The sequence below is a fragment of the Marmota monax genome, unplaced genomic scaffold, assembly GCF_021218885.2.
Source record: "Marmota monax isolate L192 unplaced genomic scaffold, Marmota_monax_Labrador192_F-V1.1 WCK01_AAM20220418_F8-fsc00081, whole genome shotgun sequence".
NCBI lineage: Eukaryota > Metazoa > Chordata > Mammalia > Rodentia > Sciuridae > Marmota > Marmota monax.
This window is the reverse complement of record NW_026695234.1, coordinates 2,725,381-2,747,741: the sequence shown is the minus strand read 5'-3', so window position 1 is coordinate 2,747,741 and position 22,361 is coordinate 2,725,381. Positions and strand designations below refer to the sequence as shown.

Here is a 22,361-nt window from a genome sequence, read left to right as displayed (position 1 = left end):
GGACTGACCTCCATCCCTTTCATTCTACTAAAATTAATCCAATTCAATGCTCACTGAGATATGAGAAATGGTGCTTTCAGAAAAAAGGGGTTAAGTCAGATTGCCCTTTAAACTTGTGCTTTATTGGCAAAAAGGTAAAATGCCTGTGTTTTTCAAAGATATTGGCTGTTCGTATCAATAGGATAATTTATTACTCAATTATCTTATTTGTAAATGCATTGGAAAAACCTCTCCACCCAAGTTGAACAAATGGGCTGAGGGAGAAGGGGAGGTAAATTGTCTTAATTACCAACCCCTTCTTAAAATTCCTTCAGCCGAGTATCATTCTCCCAGCCCCGTAATGTGGAACTTAGAGCAGCGGATGGTGAGAATACAGTAACAGAAGCGATAACTAGTAACTGAATCCCTCCTTAGCTCTTGCTGTGGGCTTTCCTGGTTGGGCTGTGTGGACTTGTTTCAGTAGGCAGAGACAGTGTTCTCCTCAGAGATGTGACCCCGAGGAGACTCAGCACCTGATGTATTATGGGAAGCCATCAGTCAAGGTCAACTATCATTATCATTTTCCCTTTTACCAGAGGGAGTTTTTGCTATTTCAGGGTCCTGAGTCCAAAGTCCTATAATTGTGAATTTTCTTACTTATTTCTCTGCATATCCAATAAAATTTAATCGAACTCTTAAAAAGTAATTCCTGCTCTGACTACTATAACTAGTACTACCATGGATATCAGAAGCTATCATTAAAGTACCGCACTTTGTCACTTGTGGGAAGGAAAAGCAAAGTCTGGATAGCATCAAAAATTGTATCTCATTTTATCTGAACTGTTACCTGATGAGGGAAACATCTCATCCCCATTTTACAGATGAGAAAACAAAGGTTCAGAGAGGGAGAGGAACCTGACCACATTGACTCTCCTAGTTATTGTTAGAGCCAGGGCTGAAAACCAAATCAGTCTAATTCCAAAGCCCTTGTCCATTCTGTTGTGTATTATTGCTTTCAGTGGATCCATTCATCCTGCTGTCTCCTCAGGGCACAGTTGCTAAAAGGATCTCCTGGCCACAAGGAAAGTCACAGTCTTGACCACAGTGAAAATCCAGGTGCAGAGCCAGGTGTCACTTCTCAGCTCTCTAGACTGCATTCAGGGGTAGAAAGAAGCAGCAAATCAGTATAAGGAATTTGAAAGTTTGTTTTTGAAAATCAAATGTAATTGCCCACCTGCCATAATTTCAGCATTGCTTTGGATGCCATGGAAGAATCCAAAGCATAAGACTTGGAGTTTGTAGACTAGTTGAAGAAATAGGACTCATTTGAAGTACTTGAAAGAACAACGAACTTCTTCCCAGACATTAACTCATATTGTAGAACTTCAAACACTGTTAATACTGGCTCATGAACAAGTTAAACCAAATATATTAGTGATAAAAATAAAACAAGTTAATATTGGCACATGAGTGAAAGGTCAATCAGTGAAAATATGAGACTGTCCAGAAATAACCCTGAACACTAAATAGAAATTAGTATATGGTCAAGCTGGCATTGTAGATCACTGGAGAAAAAAATATATCGTTTAATAAATAGTAAAGGGACGAAGGGCAAATTAGCTGGGAATAAAATAGCTAAATCCCTTCTTCTCTCCTCACTGTAAAATCAAGTCCAGACAGAAGAAAGATTAAATTAAAAAATTGAATTATAAAAGTACTGGTAAAAAACTAAGGAGTTTTGCTATTTTTTAGTAATCTTGTAGTAAAGAGGGCTTTCCTAAGCAAAATACTCTAAAGTTGTAAAGGAAAACCTGATCAATTTAACAGTATTAAAATTTCATATCTCTTCATAGCAAAAACATAATCAAAAACTGAAACAAGTACAAAAATTTTTAAAGAAAGCAAAGTGAAAGACAAGTGATAAATGTTTTATAACACACGTGACACATAAAAGCCTCTTTTTAATTTATAAAAAGCTTTTACAATTTAATAAGAAGAAATTTTAACCACACAACATGTGCAAAGAATATGAAAAGGCAATTCACACACAAAAAACTATACAAATGGATTAAAAACAAATGAAAAGATGATCCACTTCACAAAGAAATGCAAACTAAGTGCAGATACAGCATTTTTAACTTTTCCTATTTCTAGGAATCAGAAAAGATGGTGCAAAGCAGTCAGTGAGAATAGATTAAATCTATCGGCACAGCCTCTTTAGAAGGCAGCTCAGTGGCATCTGTCAAAAATTTAAGGGGTCAGGCATGTAATTCAATGGTAGAGCTTTTGTCTAGCATTCATAAGGCCCTGTGTTCAATGCCCAGCACTGAAATAAATAAATAAATAAATGTGCATACCCTTTGACTCAGAAATTCCACTTTTAGGAACTTATTCTACAGACTCAGGAGGACAAGAATATATGTACAGCAATATTCACTGCCACATCATCGTAAATGCATAAAATATACACACCATACAGTGGAGCAAAAACAATAATTCGAGACTAAATGGAAGAAAATTGCCATGAAAAAGCAATGAACAGAAAGATTTGTAGATTGTGTTCCTGTTTATGTAAAATAATAGTAGGTACAAGATGCACATATGCACACACACATGCTTGTATATGCATAGAAAATTTCTGGAAGAATTGATTGTAATTGTTATTAAAATTTTCCTTATGCACTGATATGGTTTGCATTTTCTATCATGTGCAGATAGTATCCTTTGAACTAAAAATACTTTTAAAAATGTACAGTATATTGTAGTAGTGGTCCTATGAATCTATGCTTGTATTAGAATTCATAGAATTATGCATTCCAAAAGAACATTTCACTACTAGATAAAATAAACCCCCAAAACATATTGTATATTGTTGTTTAGGATAGAAGTTCCCCCAAAATTGTAATTGTTGTGGTGCCTTTAGTATATATTGATTAAGATAATAGCTTTTCCAAAACTTTCAAGCAAACTTACCCTTAATGATTGGCTAATGCTTACTGAATACTTCTGTGCCCAGCACTGGCCAAGCATACAAACTCATTTAATCCATTACACCCACCATGAGGTAGGTGCTGTTGGAATCTGCATTTTATAGAAGAGGAAGCTGAGGCTCAAAGAGGTGAAATAACTCTCCTGGGTCACTTGTCAGAGCCCACATTCCTCACCAGGACCCTACTTGTCTTCCTTAAATGCATCTAGATGCCCTTGAAAAATGGTAGAAATGGCTGTGCGCAGTGGCACACACCTATAATCCCAGCGGCCCAGGAGGCTGAGGCAGGAGGATTGTGAGTTCAAAACCAACTTCAGCAAAAGCCAGGTACTAAGCAACTCAGGTGAGACCCTGTCTCTAAATAAAATTCAAAATAGGGCTTGGGATGTGGCTCAGTGGTCGAGTGCCCCTGAGTTCAATACCGGGTAGCCCCCCACAAAAAAATGGTAGACGTGCGCGCGCGCACGCGCACACACACACACACACACACACACACACCACTGCACATTTGCCTTCTCAGTGATCATGGGGCCCAGCTGTCTATGGTAGAAAAACCACTCCTTTGCCAAAACAGTCCTGTAGAAGTTTTGAGGTAAAGACAAGTGAATTGACATTGGTACAGAAGTGAGTTCTATGGATAAGAATCCCAACTGGAATTTGAAGAATGGGGAATTTGAATAGGCTAAGAGAACAAAGAGGGGCCTGAAAGAGAGATCAATGTGAGTGAGGATCTAATGCTGGAATGGTGAGGAAACATCCCTAACCAAAGTGAAGGTCCATGTTGGGAGGTGAGTTTAAGGAGACAGGTAATAAAGATCTCAAAAACCAAGGGTGAGGAGGCTCTGGCACCCTCTGTCTGTCTGCACGTTGACCCATTATTTAATCAATAACGAGCCAGATGGAGGCGTTCCATAAGCAGAGGGTAACAAGGAGGAACAGTGGCGGGCCTCACACCTCCTCCCTCACCTCTGGCCTCCATCTTCCTGAGCAATCGCTGCGAGAAAGCCATTTACAGTGCTGCGCAACTGCGCGAGTCTTGACTTGTCTCTTCTGTCCCAGCGGTCACCTGCCCTCCCAACAGCCATTATGAGAGCTGCGTGAGCGTGTGCCAGCCCCGCTGTGCCGCCATCCGCCTAAAGAGCGACTGCAACCACTACTGCGTGGAGGGCTGTCAGTGCGACCCAGGCTACGTCCTCAACGGCAAGAGCTGCATCCTGCCGCACAACTGCGGCTGCTACTCAGACGGCAAATATTACGAGGTATGGGAGCCAGCCGGCCGTTTCCTCCCTGCCCATCATCAGACTCCTCTCCAACTCCAAGAGGGTGGTCAGAATTACCAGGTCTTCCCCCTCCATGATGAAAACCGTAGTGCTGATTGTCAGGAAGGTGGGAGAGGGCGAAGAGGCTAAGGACCCTTCGGAGGAAGCTCTAGCTCCTTGCCAGATCCAGAAGAGCAGAGCCTGTGCCCCTCACCCTCTTCTCCTCCCTCTCAGGCCTTTCTCTGGAGCATGGGCCCTTCTCCTTTCCTCTCTGTAAATCTCAGTTTGCAAGCTTCTGACATGGCTCTAGTTTGGAAATATGGTGGCTGTGAATCTGACATTTGTAGCTGTCTTAGCTAAGGGTATTTTTAACTGGAAAATACAGTGCTTGAAGCTGGGAGGAGTGGCCTTCCCTCTCTGACTATTGAAACTTCCCCACAAGTGCCCTTTGTCATTCTGATGTCATCCCCAGGGAGTTAGGGCTGCTTATTGACACACCCTCTCTGCTTCTCTCCCTATGGGAGCTTAAGCACAGAGCTTAGCCCTTTTATCACTGTTTCCCAACAAAACCTATTTGCTCACTAAGTCATTTTACTTTTTAGACTTTGTAATCAAATTTCCCTCCTTCCTTTCTTTCCTTCTTTTTGTGCTGGGGATTGAACCCAGGGCTTTCTGCCTGCTAGTCAAGCTATACCCCCAGCCCTGTAATCTTTCTTACTGTGCCATAACACTAAGCTAGAAAAGGCCCTGCTACAGGTCTTCCATTCACGGTTCTAACCCCTTTTCTGTTTAAGAGACATCAACACTTAGGTGGGTGAGTAGACAGTTAACAAACACAAATACTGAGAGTCTGCTGTTTGCAGACCTCGATGCTGATGATATTGTGAGACATGAGATTGTGTGATCCCTGCCTTAAGGAACTTAAAAAATAGATTCAGGAGAGGAAAAAAAAATGTGCTTTAAAGAATAAAATAAGAATTACAAAATAACATATCATTAAGTGAAAAAGAATACCCCACTGAATGAATCAATTTTAAATGAAGGAGTATAGTAGCCTTTAAAAGAAATCTAATTGAAACGTTTGAATTGGAAATCAACTAAGCAAAAAATAAATAATGTCTTCTTTTTGTAAAGATGGATTGACTTGTTCAAGGACAACTAAGTTGTCTTTGGGAATAAATAAGAGATTAGAGATGTCCACATTATCTTCAGACATTACCTTCAATTTCATTGTCGTTGGAAAAGGTATTTTAATTCTATGTTAGAAAAAAGGAGAAGTAGAGTAAAACAGTAGAACTAATCAAAGAGGACTGCTAAGAGCCAAGTATATGATGAACTCCCCACATGTGTCCTTTGTCACTCTGATATTGTCCCCAGAGTGTTTGGGCTGTTTATTGCCATACCCGCTCTGCTTCTCTCTCTATGGGGGTATTGAAGTTAGCTCTTAGAAATATTTAAAAGAAGAGGCAAAACATGGAGGAGAAAATAATAAGGTCAGTATTCTCATAATCTGGGAGAAAAAATAATCAGGCTCAAAACCCAAAGAACATTCCTCTATTTTTTTGTCTCTTAGCCAAAAGGCATCTATCAACTGTGTCATGCACCCCTCTGCAGGTATCCTGCATATTGGTGTGGCATATGGGAATGAGACCTGGGTTTGACCCTAGCCATACCACTCCTGGAAGTGTGACACTGAACCAACTTGCATTTCTCTGAACTTCTGTTTTGCTATGAATGAAACATGGCTAAAAATACCAACTCCATTGGGTCCTTGTATAAGTGACCTAAGCCAGGTGCCCAGCTTAGTACCTGTCCCCTAGTCATTCAGTAATTGGTAGCTGCTATTATTGTTGTTGTTATTCTCTTGAGAAACATTTCATGAATAACAGTCCAGGCATGTTAATGAAAGGATGCATATAAAAGCCCTTGGAACTCTCAAGAAAGGCACAGAACAGCTCTGGGCAGCCATTAGTACTATAAACATTATTATCTGGCTTTCATCAGAAAGTCAGTGGGTTTTGACAACAGCTTCTATCTGGGAAGCAGCAAACTCACAGAATAAACAATCCACATCCACTTGCCACAGTTCAAACAAGCTTGGGGGCTTGTTTATACAGCAGATTTCTTTGGAAATAAAGAGAGACATCTAGCCATTTGCATGTAGGGTAATCACCAGCTGTGGCTGTCATGTCTAATTAAGGTAAAGAAAGCGGCATGGGGCCAGCCACTTTCCTGAGATGCTAGTTTCATGATCAAGTCCTCCTGTGGATGAGTTATTTACCCTTGACCACATATCCACATAGATTAGGTTGTTTTCTCTCTCTACCAATGTGATGTCTGAGTTTTTATCAGAGAGAGGCCAGACTAACCACTCAATTATTCCATAAATCTGATAAGAGAAATGAAGTCAATATGTGAGGCTGCTGGCACCCAGAATATGTTATAGATCTGGAAGAAGAGAAGACTCAGTTCCAGGAACTACCTAACTTTGAGGATGAAAGAATTGGCAAAGGCACGTTGCAGTGAACTGGAATGGAAGATTTCACCCTCTGCCTGTTTACTCTTGAATCAGAGTCACAGTTATAGTTGATATGAGGTTTTGATAAGTCTGTAAGTTAAAGCAGAAAACAGTGAGCAGGCCTTTTTATTCCATTAAAATATCGTTTCTGGATAGGACTGTGTTGATCAATTGATACTGATTGAGCATCTCTAATGTAAAAATCTGAAATCCAAAATGTTCCAAAATACAAAACTTTCTGAGTGGTGACATGATGCTATGAGTAAAAAAGTCCACTCCATGGAACTTTATCTCATGCACAAAATTATTTAAAATATTGTATTCAATTACCTTCAGGCTATGAGTAGAAGGTATATGTGAAATAAATGAATTTTGTGTTTAGACTTGGATCCTATATCCAAAATATCTTGTAACATATATACAAATATTTCAAAATTTGGGGAAAACAATCCCAAATTGAAATCCCTTCTGATCTCAAGCATTTTAAATACGGGATACTCCACCTGAGGGCCCACATCTTAATGTCTTAGTCTGTTTATCAAGACCATACCCCACTTGGACTGTCAAAATGGTTTTCCAACAGTTCCCTGGAATTCTTAGTACAGAGCATGTACAAGATCAAGAATACAAGCTTTAACTGGTAGAGTCATGCCTACAGATGTTCCCCATTTGGGGAAGAATAGAAAACAATAGCTGCCTCCAATTGAGGATAACCTGTGTTGTATGTATCTTAATAACTTTATATATAGTTCCTTCATCATCTGAAGGAAGATAAGTGGTGTTTCTTTTGTGATATGTACAACAGCTACTCTATGCCAGGAAATATGCTTTCCACGTTTTGCTTAATTTTCCCTTACAATTACTTGCAAGACATGATTATGATCTCCAATTTAGAGATGAACACACTGACTCTGGGAGGTTAGTAACGTTCAAGATAGCACATGTAGATACAGGGCTGGGACTGACATCCAAGTTGTCTAATCCCAAATTTTCCTTTCATGAAACCTAGCTGTTCACTAGATCTTTCACATTCAAGACCCAGAGAAATGGAGGCACTGGCAACAAGAGCAAGTTAGAAGTAGACTAGACACAAGGGAAATGTTTAGAAGGGTGAGAGTTGTGAAGTGTTGAAATGGTTAATCCTAAGAGTTGATCATCACTTTCTTTTGACTATTTGAAGGGCTGATTTTTCGTTCTCAAGTGAATTTAAATTTCATCCTTGAAGTGAAGCCTGTACTTGTTAGAAGTGTGATTCCTTGGTTTAAAAAAAAAAAAAATCTACAATGTATTTTCTTCTTCACCTAACAGCTGCACATTCAGGTTGGCTGTGATTAGTTCTACAATCCAGCCATAAAGATTCCAGAGTTCTTGATTGAAACCAATAAAGTCTAAATTGCATATTATTTGGCATCTGAGTTGCATGGAACTGATGGAGCATTTGAACTGAGGCAGCCTCCCTACTGCTCCCTATTGCAAACTGCAGCCCTGTTAAAGATAGGCTAGCCCAGCCTGGTACAGGGTCCAGGTGGACGGGGCTTTGAGTTCCCCAGTATTGACCACAGCCTGAGTTTAACTCAAACGCCCACTTTCTTCCAGCCCAAGCAGCTGTTCTGGAACAGCGACTGCACGCGGCGGTGTCGCTGTTTCCGGCGCAACCTCATCCAATGCGACCCGCGCCAGTGCAAATCGGACGAAGAGTGCGCGCTGCGCAACGGGGTGCGCGGCTGCTTCAGCACCAAGACCTCCTACTGCCTGGCGGCAGGCGGCGGCGTCTTCCGCACCTTCGACGGCGCCTTCCTCCGCTTCCCCGCCAACTGTGCCTTCGTACTCTCCACCATCTGCCAGAAGCTCCCCGACATCTCCTTCCAGCTCATCATCAACTTCGACAAGTGGTCCTCCCCTAACTTGACCATCATTTCGCCCGTCTATTTCTACATTAACGAAGAGCAGATTCTGATTAATGACCGGAACACCGTCAAGGTGACAAGCCTGCCCTTGATTCTTAAGAAATGTGCCCGGGAAACAAGGGTTTGGCTAGTGGACTGTTCATTGCGGTTTTCCCAGATAACTAAGTTGTAGGGTAATAGGTTGTTGCTTCTTATGTAACCGTACGCAAATGACCAAGCATAAGGTTTCTACCGGCGTACGAATGGGGCCCATTCCATCCCTCACGGATGCTTCCAGAGGCCTTGCAGGAAATTTACAGCATCTCAGGGCAGTAATAATGGCCTGGGTGGTAATAGAGTTTCAGGTGATAAAATGGTAGATAAGTCGGGTTTTATTCTGAATTAATTTCCAAAAAGCATCTCATTTGTTTTTAAGAGCCTTTTAAATTATTCTTGCCTCTGCTAACCTGTACCAGACCAGCCTTCATCTCTGCCATCCTTTCTGTAAACCAAGAGAAGGCGAGCATTTGCCTATAAAAACAACTACCTAAATAAAACCTGATGGAGCATCCCCCACTATCAGAGGTCCTGATGAGATACCATGGGAAAGAAAATGGGAGACAGAATATGGCAAATTTTGCTGAGGCTGGCTCTTCCTTGGGCCTGTTGCCTGCTTTTTGTGAACCTTAGACTTGATATGTAAATAAGTGTGAAGTCCCTATCTAACCACATAGCTAATGTCTCATTTGAATTCCTACCCTTTCCACTTAATCCATTTGTTCCATCATCCCAGATGTTGAAGACCTATAAAAACTTAAAATATAGTATATGGTATATAATTATATGATATAATTATATGCTAGGAAGACTATGATTATGTTATAATAATATTAATACAATAATATAGTTAAGCTCCAGATTATTGTTTCCAACCCATTTTAATGTACCTGTGTTGATTTCATTGAAATATCTGCAGAATTGAAAACTTGGGACTTAATAGGTTAAGAATATAATTGCTTTGATGAACTATTGACAGGGACCCCAAATTCTCACCTAAACCAAACTGATCTCAGCAAGTAGACCTGAAAGGTAGAGCCAGGTGCCATTGCTCTGAGCACAGATAGGGAGGGATGCGAAGAGACTATATTAACATTTTTTTGGAACCAAGTGTTATATGTCTGCTTTTTGTTCTTGGCTCAGATAATCAGGCATTAATGTATCTTTATTTGAAGAATCATCAAATAGCTTAGTATCCAGTGTTAGGCAAAAGACTGCCTGTATTTTTCAAGCTTAAAAGGAAAAATCTGGTTTTTCATACTGGTTTTTAACTTCAATTAAAGCAGCTGCTACTGTTTTTGACATTCTAATTCCTTTTTCAAATTAGCCCGCATGGACACTATAGCATTGGTCCAGAACACAGGAGCAAGAAAGTGAAAGTGACTACCTGAGAGAGCAAAACTGACATTGTTGCTGAATAAAATACCCCAAACTAGCCAAAATAGTAAGGACATATATTTTTAAAAGGCATCTGCCTTTTTTATGAAACAAAAGTTACTAATAACCTGCAGGGGAAAAAACAATTTATTTTGTAAGTACAGAAAAAGTATGTTATATTCTATCCCAAGGGCTAAGAAAAGAAAATGTTATAAAGCAGGAAAATGACGTCTGTAGAAAATACTGTATCTATAGGACCTCTGGGGGGAACCTCAGGTTTGAACATTATAAACAAGAAAACAATAAGCATGGCAATGATCCCCTGATCCATTTTAACTGTGTTGGAATCTCCTTGGATTGGAATGTCATTTTCAGTAATTGGTTTATGCTGGGGCAAGTTTAACACAGAACGCCAGCTATTCGCTGTGGGTTATGCTGGTCTAACACATTCTTCTCGACCTCCTCCCCCTCTTCTCCTCCATAGTTTGCTTCCTTTGGGAAAACTATGGAGGGTAAGAAAAGTACATGCCCTTAAACTTTAGGGCAGAGGTTAGTAGACCACAGCCTGTGGCCAAATCTGCTTGCTGCTTGTTTTTGTAAATGAAGCTGTTATTGGGCACACAGCCACACTCACTTAGTTACATGTTTGTAACTGCTGTGGCTTCTCTATGCTATAAGGGTAGAGTTGGTAGTTAAGATAAATTTCCTAGGGCCTGCAACACCTGGCCCTAACTGAATAGTTTAGCCAACCCCAGCTTTCAGGGTAATGACTTACTTTCTCCCTCCCCTCCAATAGGTGAATGGCACCCAAGTGAACGTTCCATTTATAACTGGTTTAGCTACCAAAATCTACAGCAGTGAGGGGTTTCTGGTGATTGACACCAGCCCCGACATCCAGATCTACTACAATGGTTTCAATGTCATTAAAATCAGCATCAGTGAGAGGCTGCAGAACAAAGTCTGCGGCCTCTGTGGCAACTTCAATGGGGACCTGACTGATGATTATGTGACCTTGCGGGGGAAGCCAGTGGTGAGCAGTGTGGTTCTGGCCCAGAGCTGGAAAACCAACGGCATGCAAAAGAGGTAAGGGGTCTAGAGAGTTCAAAGCATTAAACTTGGTGGCTCCCATCTTCCCGTATCCATGGAGGTGTTAATGAGGAATGTACTGTCCTTAGCATCTGTCACCCTTCCTCTCTGCAGAGCGGAGCCAAAGGTCTTTGGAGTTTTGATGCTACAAATAGGCACATCAGAGTCCCCAGTAATTTCTTGAACTGCAAAGAAGGAACTGGGTTAGAGGATATGACCTTAAATAATCATGTCATCTAGGCTCAGCTAAACAGAAGAGTGTGCCAGGATTAGAGTTCTGAAGTCCTGACCATCTGCCCACCTAGGGTCTGGGCTCCCCTGCTGGGGGTGGCCAGGATTGATTCAGTAGAAGAAAGGCAGCCCTTTGATTCCTGGTGCTGGACCTAATTGAATGTGTTTGACTTGATTGTGGTTGTGTAGGCAATTGGTGGGAATCAGGAAATCCTTTTTTAGAACATAAGTCATGGAAGTTAGACTCACCTCTAATCACCCGAGATATACTGATCTAAACAAGTTATACCAAAGGTTTTTAATTGAGGGTCTCTCTGGGTTGCTGATTTATGATGATAGCTTTCTGGATCTGCTTCTTTTTCTTCGTGTCTCTTTGCTTATGTGCTGGATGTCTTCATGCTTTACATGCTAGATATCAGCTAATACACAGAAACATAGCTAATACATTAGAAACTATGCTCCAAACCCCCTTTGGTAACACTTGCCCCAAGTGTAAGCTGAATGATGTAATGAATGTATTAGATTATCCTGTGAATTATGGGACCCCGAGTTGGGAAGAATCTTGAGCAATACTTAGTCCAGACTCTTCCTTTTCTTGATGAAACAGAGGCTAAAAAAATGGCTTATTTAAATGAGAGGACCCATTAGTGCAAGCCAGGACTAGACTCCAGGATTCTTCATTTCATGGTTTCTCTGAAATGCCACTCAGTGACCCACAGATAGAAAGAAGACGACTTTGGACATTTAAGCCCGCTTGGTTTTTCCTGACAAGCAAGGTTCGGTTCCTCCCATGGAGTTGTGATTCTGCTTGAACTTTCCCCCTGCCTCCCTCCCTCCTTTCTTTTCTTTCTCTTCCTTTCTTTTCCTTTATAAACTATCATCAGCTGGACACCAGTTTTCTTATGAAGGTTTTAAATTTGGTCTCTGACAGCTAAACTGAAGCTGGTGTGGAAGACTCTTGGATTTCTTTGCAAACCTTTATTTCTGCCATCTATCAGACATTATTATTGCTATTACCATTCTGTCAATACCTGAAGACTCAGGTGGCTGTTTTTGCTTTACTTACTCTGATGAAACTCTTACCCACAGCTGCAACGAACACAGTTAGTGGTTATTATATCAATGGTATCAATCAATTATAGGAAAGTATTAATGGTTATTATATCTACCTTTCTTGTGTCACAGTGGCTACCAGCCCATCTTTGCTGTGTCATAATGCTATAAGCAATGGGAATTCCTTTTTCACTTTCTTGGCTGGGTAGCTCAAGGCCATTAGCACCTGACTTTTCTAAGGTGAAGGTAGCACTGGCATCCCATACTGCCTTGTTCAGAGCTAGCACAGCAGATGCAACAGATGAGGTCTTACTTTGCCTGGAAGACTCAGGTGGCTGGTTTTGCTTCACTTACTCTGACCAAACCTCTTGCCCCCAGCTGCAACGAACTGCAGTTCTCACAGTACGCAGCCACATGTGACAATGTGCACATTCAGAAGATGCAGGGGGATGGCTACTGCCTGAAGCTCACCGATATGAAAGGCTTCTTCCAGCCCTGCTACGGACTCCTCGACCCCCTCCCCTTCTATGAGTCCTGCTACCTGGATGGCTGCTACAACCACAACAAATTCCAGTTGTGTGGCTCCCTGGCTGCCTATGGGGAAGCCTGCCGCTCCTTTGGGATCCTGAGCACAGAGTGGATTGAGAAGGAGAATTGCTGTAAGAGAATTATTTTATTTCTTTGCATTATTTTCTGGTAGCCTTGCTTTGTCTAGGGATGACTGATCCTCTCCATTTTCACTCTTGGATCTGCAAGTTTGTAGTATGCATATATGTGTCAACATGCATAAAAAGCTACTCCCATTAACGCAAGGTGATACTGGGACCAACAGATTGTGTTTTTGTACCCTGACACACACCACCAATCCTGTGTGTGATTCCAGGCCCATTCCAAGGCTATGCATACACGTTGGTAAATTTAGAGACTAATCTTCATCAAGTGTGGGAATACACATAATTCAAAACTTAAGAACAATAAAGCTAATTAAAACATGTATTAAATGATTTCAGAAATGTTAAGCAAATTACTAGTCTCTGCTGGAAATTAACAGAAATGTTTTGTTTGGTAACTTTAATATTTTATTCTGCTGTGTTCATAAGAAATGCTTTAAAATTAACTGTTTTGAACTCTGAAAATGTAAATGTGATTATATATGTTTATTTGTGTACGTGTGAGCCTCAAGTTTCCCATTGTCTAAGGGCCTGCTGTGCTTGCCAGCTGGCGGACAGACCACCACATTTTTAAGTGAGATCTTTTTTCCTGTGGCTCTAAACTCAGCCCATTCTTTCTGTTGTTTTCTTTGGTCGTTTTCAGACTAGGTTAATCAGCCACCCCATTTTCTGCCTGGCTACTGTGTGCCTGGAAATACATTATACATGAATACTCTTGGAAGAAATCCTTTTAAAACAAATATATTTAAATGATATAGATGCTTTTCCTTCAGTCATCTTTCCAGAAATGGAAACTGGCTGACACGATGCAATCCATGTGTTCCCACCTTGTGCCATTACTTGCTTAGTGGAGGAGCGTGGCAGCCAGGTCACATGAGGCAGGTGAAGCTGTGGGATTTTTCTTTTTAAAAGTTTTTACTAGTGCACTCTAGTTATACATAATATTGGGGTTCTTTTTGACATAGTCCTACATGCATAGAATATAATTGCTTCCTTTCAGTTCCCAGAGCGTCTCCTCCTCCCTCCCCCTGTTCCCCTTCTGCTATTGGTCTTCCTTCTATTTATTTATAGTTTTTATTTAAAATCAGTGCTTCTAACCTCTTTTTTTCCCCTGTAAATGTCTGTATATGTGGTGAGAGCACTCAAAATGTACTCATTTAGTCATTTTCAAGTATATAATATCTTGTTATTAACTATTGTAGATCTCTTGAGCTTGTTCCTCCAACTGAAATGTATCTTTTTTCAACTTTCTTTTTAAAAATTCTTGAAGTGAACTTAGCTCATGCCACACAGTTACTTCTTTAGCACCAACCATGGTGATGAACAAGAATTCTTCTATCTTGATAGGAAGGAGATTCTTCAAATAAAAAAAAAAATGAGTCTCGAAACAAAAATGCTCTCAATTAATGGATCTCAAATGGAGATGTTGAATATCTTGCAGGTAGTCTCATCTGTCACAGAGATGCTATTCATCATAACATGGTGCCATTAATCTTAGTCAATGATGGTGAATTATGTGTAGTTTTGATTTGTCTACTTTTATATAATCAAGTCAGTTGTTATTAAGGTTTACCATGAATCCAAGAAGTCCTGATATCCCCGGGGAACTCCTCTGGGATCTTACTGGCCCTCAAATTTTCATTATTGGCAAATATATATTGAACACTGTGAGGTGGCTGTATGCTAGGAACATAAAGAGAAATATTTGGCATCTACTCTTTACATAAATATGAAGATATAAATGCAAGTAATCATAATATAACATAGTATAGTAGGTACCGTCACCGTGGTGTACCTTGGCAGGTAACAGTGTTGTGCATTCTGTCTTTTCCTTTTACCTTCCTTGGTGGCCTTGGGTAAATTTGGGTTATAATAGCTTAAGGAATGTTTGTGAGGATCTAACATGCGAATTCAGCTAAAGCCTGAGGCACAGTGCCAGGTCCATAGCAAACATCCAATCACTAGCTATTGCCATTCATTTTTTCTGGAAGGTTGCCCTCTCTGTTAACTTACAGCTAATCTCTGACCATTTCTGACTGAACTGAAGTGGTAAATCCGGAGTATGACCAAATGCTACCACGTGTAGTGTGAAAATCAAGTTGTGTGTGTTTCTATGTGTTTTCCTTTTTAGCAGGAGTGGTTGAAGATCCCTGTGTCGGGGCGGACTGTCCCAACCGAACCTGTGAGCTGGAAAATGGAGGAGAGCTGTGTGGTTGCATTGAGCCACCCCCCTACGGAAACAGTGAGTAACAAGTGCCACCTCTCCACCCAGAAAGGCCCAATGGAGGAGGGCTGGCAGTGGCATAGGAAAGCTCCAAGGAAGGACCTTGATGTGTCCTACCTCACGGGTTAGAAAAATTCCAGGAGCAAAACTTTTGGGAGTGTTTAAGCAGAACGAAGAAGCAATCTGACCAAAATGGGCTAATGTTCATTTTCTCACAGCTTCATCCTTTCTTCAACAAATGATAATGTGCACATTTGTATATGAACGGGATGGGCCAGTTCCATCAAGTCCACATACAACATAGAGATCCAAGTGGATCTTTTATGTGAGGAAGAAGTAAGGTGGTTTGACACCAGCATGAAGGAAGGAAGAGAGCCAGGTGCCTTAGACTGACCTGCAGCCAGTTTTATCTGGCCCAAACCTTTTTGGTCTTGAAGATACAACAGGAATGTTTGAAGCAAGCAGCAAATACCTGGGACTCCTGGCCTTGTCGCTAACTGTGTTTGCCTTAAGGTAGAAATGGCCCTGATCTTGGCAGAGCACATCATCTCGGTGCCAGCTTGCAGAGCTGCTTCGCTTTCCATCCCCACGCCCTTTGTTGAACCAAGTAATTCAGAGGCATGTGCTAAATTTAACATCCTTCAAGAATGAAAACCTAATTGACTAAAAGGCTCCATAGGAGGGGACAACATGGTTCACCTAGGCAGATATAAATATTTCTGTTTCTTATTACCAGCTATTTATACACTCAGAGAAAATGTCAATTGGTGCAATATCCTGTCAAAAGGCAATTCCTGATGCTCACCTGGGACTTGCTAAGAGGTTGTGCTGAGCTGGATTCAACCAGGGCTTTGGGTGTGGCCAGGCCAGTGCTGTTCTTCCTGGGGAGCATGCTCCTTAGCCAGGCCACAAAGTGCCAGATTCTGTATGTCACTGAAAAGTAGCTGCCACCAGTATGTGTGGGAGGAAGGCCTGGGTTTATAAAGAAAGACAAAGGGCTCTTTATTAGCATTTTTATCTTTTTAATAAGGCTCTACCAATGCCCAAGTTATTGCTTTGAATGAATTCATATGCTCATTTGGTCTGATCAAAGCTTAATTAGAAATGCTTGCAGCCTGAGTGGAGCTCATCTGCCTTTTCTATAGGAGCATGGCAGGGTGATGCCTCAGTCCCACCCCTGCAGCAAGACCGGCTCCCACTGATTTGCTTTCCTTAACAACTGTTCCCACAGACTCACATGACATCATTGATGCAGAGGTGACCTGCAAGGCGGCCCAGATGGAAGTGTCCATCTCTAAGTGCAAACTCTTCCAGCTTGGCTTTGAGAGGGAGGGTGTGAGAATCAATGACAGGCAGTGCACTGGCATCGAGGGGGAAGACTTTATCTCCTTTCAGATCAACAACACCAAAGGGAATTGTGGCAACATCGTGCAGGTGAGAAAATGGGCATAGGAAGGAGCACCTGGCGGAGGTAGAGACAGCTCCTGGTATTTGCCTATTGATCGTCCTTAAAGCCAAGGTCAAGGTGGTCCTCTTAAAAATATTCTCTTTGGAGAACAGTGAAAGGCATATGCACAAGGCAGTCATCACTAAGTGGTTGAATTGAAAGAGCGATGTGTAGGTTAACAAAGCTTCTCACTTCTTTTCTTGTTCCTTCTGGGGGTGTGTCTTCCATTCATGGCTCTGCTCATTAACATTTATCAGAAGGCGAGAAAGGAGTAAGTACCTTCATGTACGGCAAAATGTTTGGTGGAAGAGAGGTTTGAATTAAGGGTTTAAAAATAATTTTCAATCAGTTTATATTACCTCAAACCAGCAATACTCCATGTTCTCCCTAGCTTGCATTTCCATGGATGACTGGGGACTGGGTATTGTTAGAATTCAGTACCTGGTACATGAAATCTACCTTCCATGGGCATTTCAAGGTTATCAGACTGAAGGGTGCTGTTGACATCTATTGTAATACTTTCTCCCTGAGTAAATGCTGAGGCCAGTGCCATACTGATTTATAATGGCCTCTGGGTTATGTATGGAATGAAGCCATTTCTCCACTTTCAGGGATATGGATTTAAAATGCAAGCCACATACTCGTTCCCAGATTTAATGATTTCTGACCTCCCTTTGCTCTGCAGTCCAACAGCACTCATATCATGTATAAAAACACAATCTGGATCGAAAGTGCCAACAACACTGGCAACATCATCACCAGGGACCGCACAATCAATGTGGAATTTTCATGTGCTTATGAGCTGGATATCAAGATCTCCTTGGATTCTGTAGTAAAGCCTATGCTAAGGTAAAGGATTTCATGGGCTGTGTTCATAACTTTGTCTTTCCTTGACAGTTAAGGTTAGCATAATCAAAATTGTTAGCATTTATCTCTGAAGCCCTAGGGAAAATAAAATTCTTATTTCCTGAACCTAGGTACTTTAGACCAGCACTGTTCAATAGAACTTTCTACAGTGATGGAAATGTTCCATATCTCAACTATACAATATGGTAGCTACATGTGGCCATTGAGCACTTGGAATGTGGCTCAGGGGACAGAGGAATTGAATTTTTAATTTTTGAATTAATTGTGTTTCATTTGGATTTAAATTGCTCCATGTACCTGGTAGGAACCAGTTTGGACTGTGCAGCCTTAGACTTTATAACTACATACTTTGCCTTCCCTCTGCTTTTCCAGCTTGAAAAAATGGAAGGCAGTTGAATTAATGAAATTGTTTTGTATTGCCTGCCTTATGACTATTTCTATTTTAGTGTCATTAACCTGACGGTTCCAACCCAAGAAGGCAGCTTTACCACCAAGATGGCGCTCTACAAAAATGCCTCCTACAAACATCCTTACCGCCAGGGTGAAGTAGTCTTGACCACACGAGATGTGCTGTACGTAGGGGTCTTTGTGGTTGGAGCTGACTCTACACATTTGATCCTCACGCTCAACAAGTGCTATGCCACCCCTTCCCGTGACAGCAATGATAAGCTCCGATACTTCATCATTGAAGGAGGGTGAGTGGCCTTTTAATAGATGGCAGTCTCAGAGCCATAATATTGTCTAATTATGTTTTAGGGAAAGGAATAGAAACTAACATTTGTTGACACCCTCAGAACCAGCATTTTGTATCAGCGAATTCATTTAATTCTCATAATAACCTATGATGTAGACTTTCTAAGCCTCATTTTATAGATGAGGTCAAGTAACTTGCTTAAAGTCACACAGCAGTTAGTGGCAGGTCCTTCAAGTCATGCAGTATTAACTACAAGATGCTTTATCATCGTTGTGATCAAAAAGGGATTTGGTCCTGTCTACTTTGAACTTCAATTTGAGAGGAATGAGAATTATGCAAATGAAAGAATAGGATGAGTAGGACACCTATCAAAATAACAAAGAAATTACAAGAGTAGTGCACCCTTATCTGAGGGTGACATTCCAAGACTCCCAGTAGATGCCTGAAATGAAACCGTGGAGATTACTGAACCCTCCATGTGTTGTGCCTTGTCCCATACACACATGCCATGGAAAAATTCAGTTTATAATTTAGGCAAAGGAAGGGATTAAAAACAATAACTAATAAAACAAAACTATTATAATAGTATACTATGATAAAATGTATGCAAACATGGTATCTCTCTCAAAATATCTTACTATACTGTACTTATCCTTCATCTTCTTGTGATATTGTGAGGTGATTCAGTGCTCACATGATGAGAGACGAGTGAGGTGAATGATGTAGGTGGGCATTGGGATACAGCATCAGGCTACCACATAAGGGTTGCACACAAGCACTGAGATAACACAACACTGATCTATAACTAAGGTGGTTACTAGATAACTATCAGGCAGGTAGCATATACAGCATAGATACAGTGGACAATGGGATGATTCATGTCCTGGATAGATGGAGTAGGACAGTACAATATCTCATTGTGCTACTCAGAACGGCATGCAATTTCAAATGTATGTGCTATTTCTGGAATTTTTCATTTAATATTTTTGTATGGCTGTTGAATGCAGGTAACTGAAATTGTAGAAAGTGAAACTTTGGGTAAAAGGGAATTACAGCAATAGTTTGTAAGCTCTACAAGTTTCTTTTTTCTTATCACTGTATGCCCACCATCTCATATATTTCCTGAAACATAGTGGTTACACAATAAAATTTATTTAATGAATTAATGGATGGATGACAAGAGAAGACTAAAGAACCAAACAACAGTAAAAATAATTATCTTTATTAAAAAAAAAACACCAGCTATGTCAGGCAGTTTATACACATAACAGATCTTTTGCAAAAATTCATTTTTAACAGCTTGATTTAACACATAATTTATATGCAATTAAATTTACTTGCTTTAAGTATAAAATTCCATGATGTTCAGTAAGTCTTCAAAGGAGCACAAACATCACCATAGTCTAATTTTAGAACAGTTACATAACCCCAATAAAATAATTCTTTAAATAGGGACTTTATTATCAAAGTTCTTTTGTTATAACTGGTAAAGGCCAATTTAAATTAGCCTATGCCAAAAAACCCCCCACAACCAGAACCAAATAAAACCAAGGTGTTTAAGGGGTAATCAAATCACAGGAGTAGATGTAGCCTGAGGATGATCGAATCCAGGGAGCTGTCAAGCCTCTCTTCTTGCTCATCTCTTGTCTCTACCTCTCTCTGCTCTCTCATTGACCTTGTCAGTCACTGACAATCCTGGCCTCACATTCATGCACCACTGTCACCACAGAGGAGAGAACTCTTCTAATTCCAACTCAGGGACTCCTAGGGAAGGAAGACAACTCTGTCTTGGATCACTTGCCTGTCCTTTGTAGGGGGAATGCACCATAGCAGTTGTCTGGGCTGGATCAGCACCTACTCCTATGATGGGCAGAGGGTGCTGTGGACACTGTTTAATAGCTTTGTGGTTGTGGGAAAGAGGAATGGTGCCCCAAGAGAAGAGGGGTGTGACTCTGGGCAAATAATTGACATCCACCATTTTGTAGACGAGGCAGGCTTGGAGAAGGCAGGCTCAGAATTCACCATGGTAACATGACCAGCAAGGGGAGGGAAGGAATTTTTTTAGGTGTCAGAAAACACGGCTCATTGCTAGAGCTGGGTGGCACGTGGCACGGGTTGTGCAGGCATGTCGTGGAATTTTCAACAAAGGCCTCGCTAAGGCATGCGTCTCTCTGAGTTGGTATTGGCCTTCTCAGAGGCAAAGGGAGGGGCTTTGAGTCCTTGGTGTCTTTGAGTCCTTGGCGCTTGGGTTAATGGGACAGTTTTCCTTTTCTCCATGTCTCCTCCCTGTCCTTATTGTACTTCTTTCCCAGTGTAAAAGAGCTATAACCTGAGCTACTCTGCAAATGGAAACTCAGATTATAGAACTTGTGTCTCCTTTGAAGGATGAGGTGGCATTTAGCATTTTAAAAACAGCATTTAATGGACTTGACCCAGAGAGGAAGTGCGAGCCAGCAGGCATGTTCATAAATCTCAGCTTACCCCAGGGTCTGTGTGAATAAAGGCCTTCAAATTAAACTGTGGTTAGGTGGGAAATGATTTGGTCACCTGGGAGAATTTGAATCCATCAATCCTTCTAACCTTTCTTGGAGGGATGCGATTATTGTTTTGTTTTGTTTTCTTCCACTGAACTTAGGGGAAAACTGATGCTCGGTGCTTAATTAATGAGCAGCGAAACAGGTCCACTTAAATGTTTTGGGGTCAGTTGATCCTCCCTAGCTGTGTGGAGCACAGAGACAGCACCAACTTATCAGTAGCTCAGAAACTGGTGGGGGTTGGGGCACAATGCCCACTTCTCTTTTCTCTGAAAAAGTGGGAGGGACAGCTATTCTTCATTGGTGTTCAGAAGATTCATGCCTGGCTTGTTTGCTTGCTTTAAAGGAGGCCCCCAAATAGCCAAGGATGCTTTGCTTCATGTTTTTTCTGATACCTAAACTTCATCTCCCTGGGAGAGAGCTGGTGATCTGGCTAAGAGGGGAAGTCTGTGTGAAGACTGGAGAGACGCTACCATTTTAGAATCCTTGAGCCAATTTAGATTATCCACAATCATAATAAGGACAAGAAAAAAAAAAAGGATGGCATATAAAGTTTTGCTTTCAAAGCATTTCAGAGACAACTGCCTTGAAAAGCAACTTGCATTTTGCCTAGAAGACTAATTATGAAACTTAATAGGTGTGGGAATGCTGAAGGATAACTTCGATTTTTAATTTTCCTTATTACTAAGCTATTTAATCCTGTGGGTTTGGGGAAAAGAAACATAAGAAAGAGAAAGAGTCACCCCTTTTATCTTGATCATTTTAAAGAGCCTCTTGGCACCTAGGAGCCCACCTTGGGCCATGGCAGCACAACTCATTCATTCATTCGCTTATTCATTCATTCAACAAAGATTTTCAAATACTTACCATGTGCCCTGCGATGATTGGAACCTTGATTCTTGCAGTTTGATTCTTGCTCTGGAGGAGCTCAACAGGGTGCTGTTGGCAAATCTGGAAAAGACCTCCTATTCCTGCCTGCTTAGAGCATGCCTAGAGGCTCCGTGTAGAGAAGGGGTGCTGTAGACTGTGCTGTGAAAGAGTAGGTGTCATGCAAGGGGACAGGAGCAGAAAGACCTTCCAGTGGGGAAAACATTCCATGAGGACACTGGAATATATGCCACTGTGATACATTTGGGGAACTTTTAAGTCGTTAAAGCAAAATATCTGTGCTTGAGGAAGGTCTTGCCTGGGACTGGGTATTGGCTCGGTACCACAAGGAGGAAGCAGTTGAGGAGGGGCGCTCACCTGCGCCAGGACCCTGCTCCAGCTCCTCCCGGGCTGTGCCTCTCCCCCAGCCCCAGCTCCTACCTATTTTAATGTGTGGGAAGAGTTCCCAAGAGGCTTTGAATCAGGGGCCCCTGCCAACGTTGATAATTAACTGAAGAAAGTACAGAGGAAGTCAGAACTAATCTTGTGTTTGCTAAATTGTTATCAGTAAAACACAGCATCATGAGGGGGCGGACTGAGGTCTTGAAGCACAGGGAAATTG

At 41.3% G+C, this 22,361-nt stretch overlaps 1 protein-coding gene across 1 annotated transcript in view; it reads left to right on the top strand.

Annotated features, from left to right (window-relative positions):
• Positions 1–22,361, top strand: part of LOC124088837 (tubulin-specific chaperone cofactor E-like protein) — a 138,646-nt gene that overhangs the window by 112,799 nt on the left and 3,486 nt on the right. The window contains exons 19-26 of the mRNA XM_058577094.1: positions 4,028–4,227; positions 8,342–8,725; positions 10,862–11,148; positions 12,814–13,094; positions 15,238–15,348; positions 16,562–16,764; positions 17,463–17,626; positions 18,091–18,339. Coding sequence (XP_058433077.1) covers positions 4,028–4,227; positions 8,342–8,725; positions 10,862–11,148; positions 12,814–13,094; positions 15,238–15,348; positions 16,562–16,764; positions 17,463–17,626; positions 18,091–18,339 — 1,879 coding nt within the window. The remainder of the gene's footprint in view (positions 1–4,027; positions 4,228–8,341; positions 8,726–10,861; positions 11,149–12,813; positions 13,095–15,237; positions 15,349–16,561; positions 16,765–17,462; positions 17,627–18,090; positions 18,340–22,361) is intronic.